Source organism: Octopus bimaculoides, chromosome 30 (assembly GCF_001194135.2).
Source record: "Octopus bimaculoides isolate UCB-OBI-ISO-001 chromosome 30, ASM119413v2, whole genome shotgun sequence".
Classification (NCBI taxonomy): Eukaryota; Metazoa; Mollusca; class Cephalopoda; order Octopoda; family Octopodidae; genus Octopus; species Octopus bimaculoides.
The window spans coordinates 8,868,579-8,870,814 of NC_069010.1; the positions used below are offsets into that span (position 1 = coordinate 8,868,579).

Below are 2,236 nucleotides of genomic sequence, written 5' to 3' on the forward strand. Positions count from 1 at the left end.
ATTTAATTTTGGCGGTTTTCGCTTTCGATAACGTGTTCTACATATCACGGTCATGCGCGATTCCCCCTATTGGGGGACGGGGGGGTCAAAAACATTTTTTTAGGGGGAATCGCATGACCGTGATATGTAGAACACATTATCGAAAGCGAAAATCGCCAAAATTAAAAAATTAAAAAAGTTCCAGCCGTTTTCCCTCAGTGTCTAATCCCTGTTTGCACCAAAAGTCGTAGGATCGACCAGTCACGACTCGCTGGCGCGAGTGCGCGCACCGGGACCACTCTTCTTAAATAGTTACCATTTTGTTTACTTTAAAGAGATTATTGCGAATTGGCGAATATATGCAACTTTTCAGCACCTACTCCCCCACCTCACATGTATATATGAATGAATGAGAAATGGTAACCACAATTATGATTCACATTTTTTTTTTTTTTACCTTTGTTCTTCAGAAACTTCCAGAATGTGTAGTACTGTCAGACTCGCATTCTTCAGATTCCAGTTGTGATTCCAGCTCACCGATTGTCAAGAGACAAAGGAAGACGAGGAGGAAAGTCTTGGATCCTTCCCAAATTGAGTCATCGGAAAATGCTCAGTTCTATTCCTTAATAGCAAAGAAAGCCTTTGAGAAAATCCATTCCGCCCAATTCAATCTCTCTGCATTTTCTGTCGACACAAACGGTAAAAAGTATTTGAAATATCGGCATCGTCTGCATCACCCTGTTCCTCTTCATCTTTTCATCAATGACTTGTAGGGACACTGTATTTTGTTATGCAACCATAATATTAAACGTTTTTTTTTTATAAGTCAATACCATGTTCTACTGTGTTAACAGTGCTACTACATCATGTTATGGTAATCTCTACAGATCCCTTCTTGTTCTTCCTCTTCTTCCACTCCTTCGGTCTCCCCTTCCTTATCCTTTTATCTCCATCCTTGTCCTTGGCGCAGACATGGCTGTGTGGTAAGTAGCTTGCCTACCAACCACATGATTCCGGGTTCAGTCTCACTGCGAGGCAGCTTGGGCAGATTTTATCATCATCACCCCGGCCATTTTAATGTCCATTTTTTCCAGGTGTGCATTGGTCGGGCAGAATTCGTTGAGGTAGATTTTTTTTTTTTTTTATGGCCAGATGCCCTTTACCAACCCTCGTGTTTCCAAGCAAAGTAGTAGTCTCCCCTTGGCCAGACGTGTTCATGGAAGGAAGTGACGGATGACCGCAAGGTTCACACACACACACATACAAAATACCAGTCATATATTAGGGTTGATGGTCCCGGCTAATCTCCTTTCCCCAGAATTGCTGGCCTTGTCCTAAAAAAAGAACTTTATCCTTCGCCCTTGTAGCAAATAAATGTGAAGTAATCATCATTATTATTTTAATTTTCATTATTATTATTATTATTACCATGTTCAACAATCTTTCTTTCCGTCTGTCCAGCCATGAGAAAAACGACAACCAACGCTCACCTTCACCACCAACACCACCGCCTCCTTTCCGCGCCAGAAACACAAGATTACCATTCAGAAAAGGAATCAATCGTGAAATAGCCACAATCAGATCAAATATCAGGTGAGGGAATGAGTTGTTTTGAGTGATTATAACCCCCTCCCTGATGTGTGCTTTCCCACCACCAGAATCATCGGTGGTAGATTACTACAGGCTTGTGTCAGATCCTAGTATAGTTATAGGCTGACCAGAGACTTGTGAATAGGTTTGGTAGATGGAAACTTAAAGAAGCCCACCACGTGTGTATGTAAGCTAAGTTAACTACACAACACTTGTTCCTTTGTTATTCTTTTCATTTTTTTTATATATGTATATATATATATGTATGTAGGCGCAGGAGTGGCTGTGTGGTAAGTAGCTTGCTACCCAACCACATGATTCCGGGTTCAGTCCCACTGCGTGGCACCTTGGGCAAGTGTCTTCTTCTATAGTCTCGGGCCGACCAAAGCCTTGTCAGTGGATTTGGTAGACGGAAACTGAAAGAAGCCCGTCGTATATATGTATGTGTTTGTCCCCACAACATCGCTTGACAACCGATGGTGGTGTGTTTACATCCCCGTAACTTAGCGGTTCGGTGAATGAGACCGATAGAATAAGTACTAGGCTTACAAAAGAATAATTCCTGGGGTCGATTTCCTCGACTAAAGGCGGTGCTCCAGCATGGCCACAGTCAAATGACTGAAACAAGTAAAAGAGAGTAAAGAGTATATATTTATATATATATAGG

The 2,236-nt window shown here is 41.9% G+C and overlaps 2 protein-coding genes across 2 annotated transcripts in view; both read left to right on the forward strand.

Annotated features, from left to right (window-relative positions):
• The window catches only part of LOC128251271 (uncharacterized), a 1,705-nt gene extending 869 nt beyond the window's left edge, over positions 1–836 (forward strand). Inside the window, exon 2 of the mRNA XM_052978049.1 lies at positions 450–836. Within this exon, the coding sequence (XP_052834009.1) occupies positions 450–752 (303 nt within the window). The 3' untranslated portion in view covers positions 753–836. The remainder of the gene's footprint in view (positions 1–449) is intronic.
• Positions 837–1,393: 557 nt separating this feature from the next.
• LOC106881637 (NFATC2-interacting protein) overlaps positions 1,394–2,236 on the forward strand; it is a 6,992-nt gene continuing 6,149 nt past the window's right edge. The window contains exon 1 of the mRNA XM_014932100.2: positions 1,394–1,572. Coding sequence (XP_014787586.2) covers positions 1,409–1,572 — 164 coding nt within the window. The 5' untranslated portion in view covers positions 1,394–1,408. The remainder of the gene's footprint in view (positions 1,573–2,236) is intronic.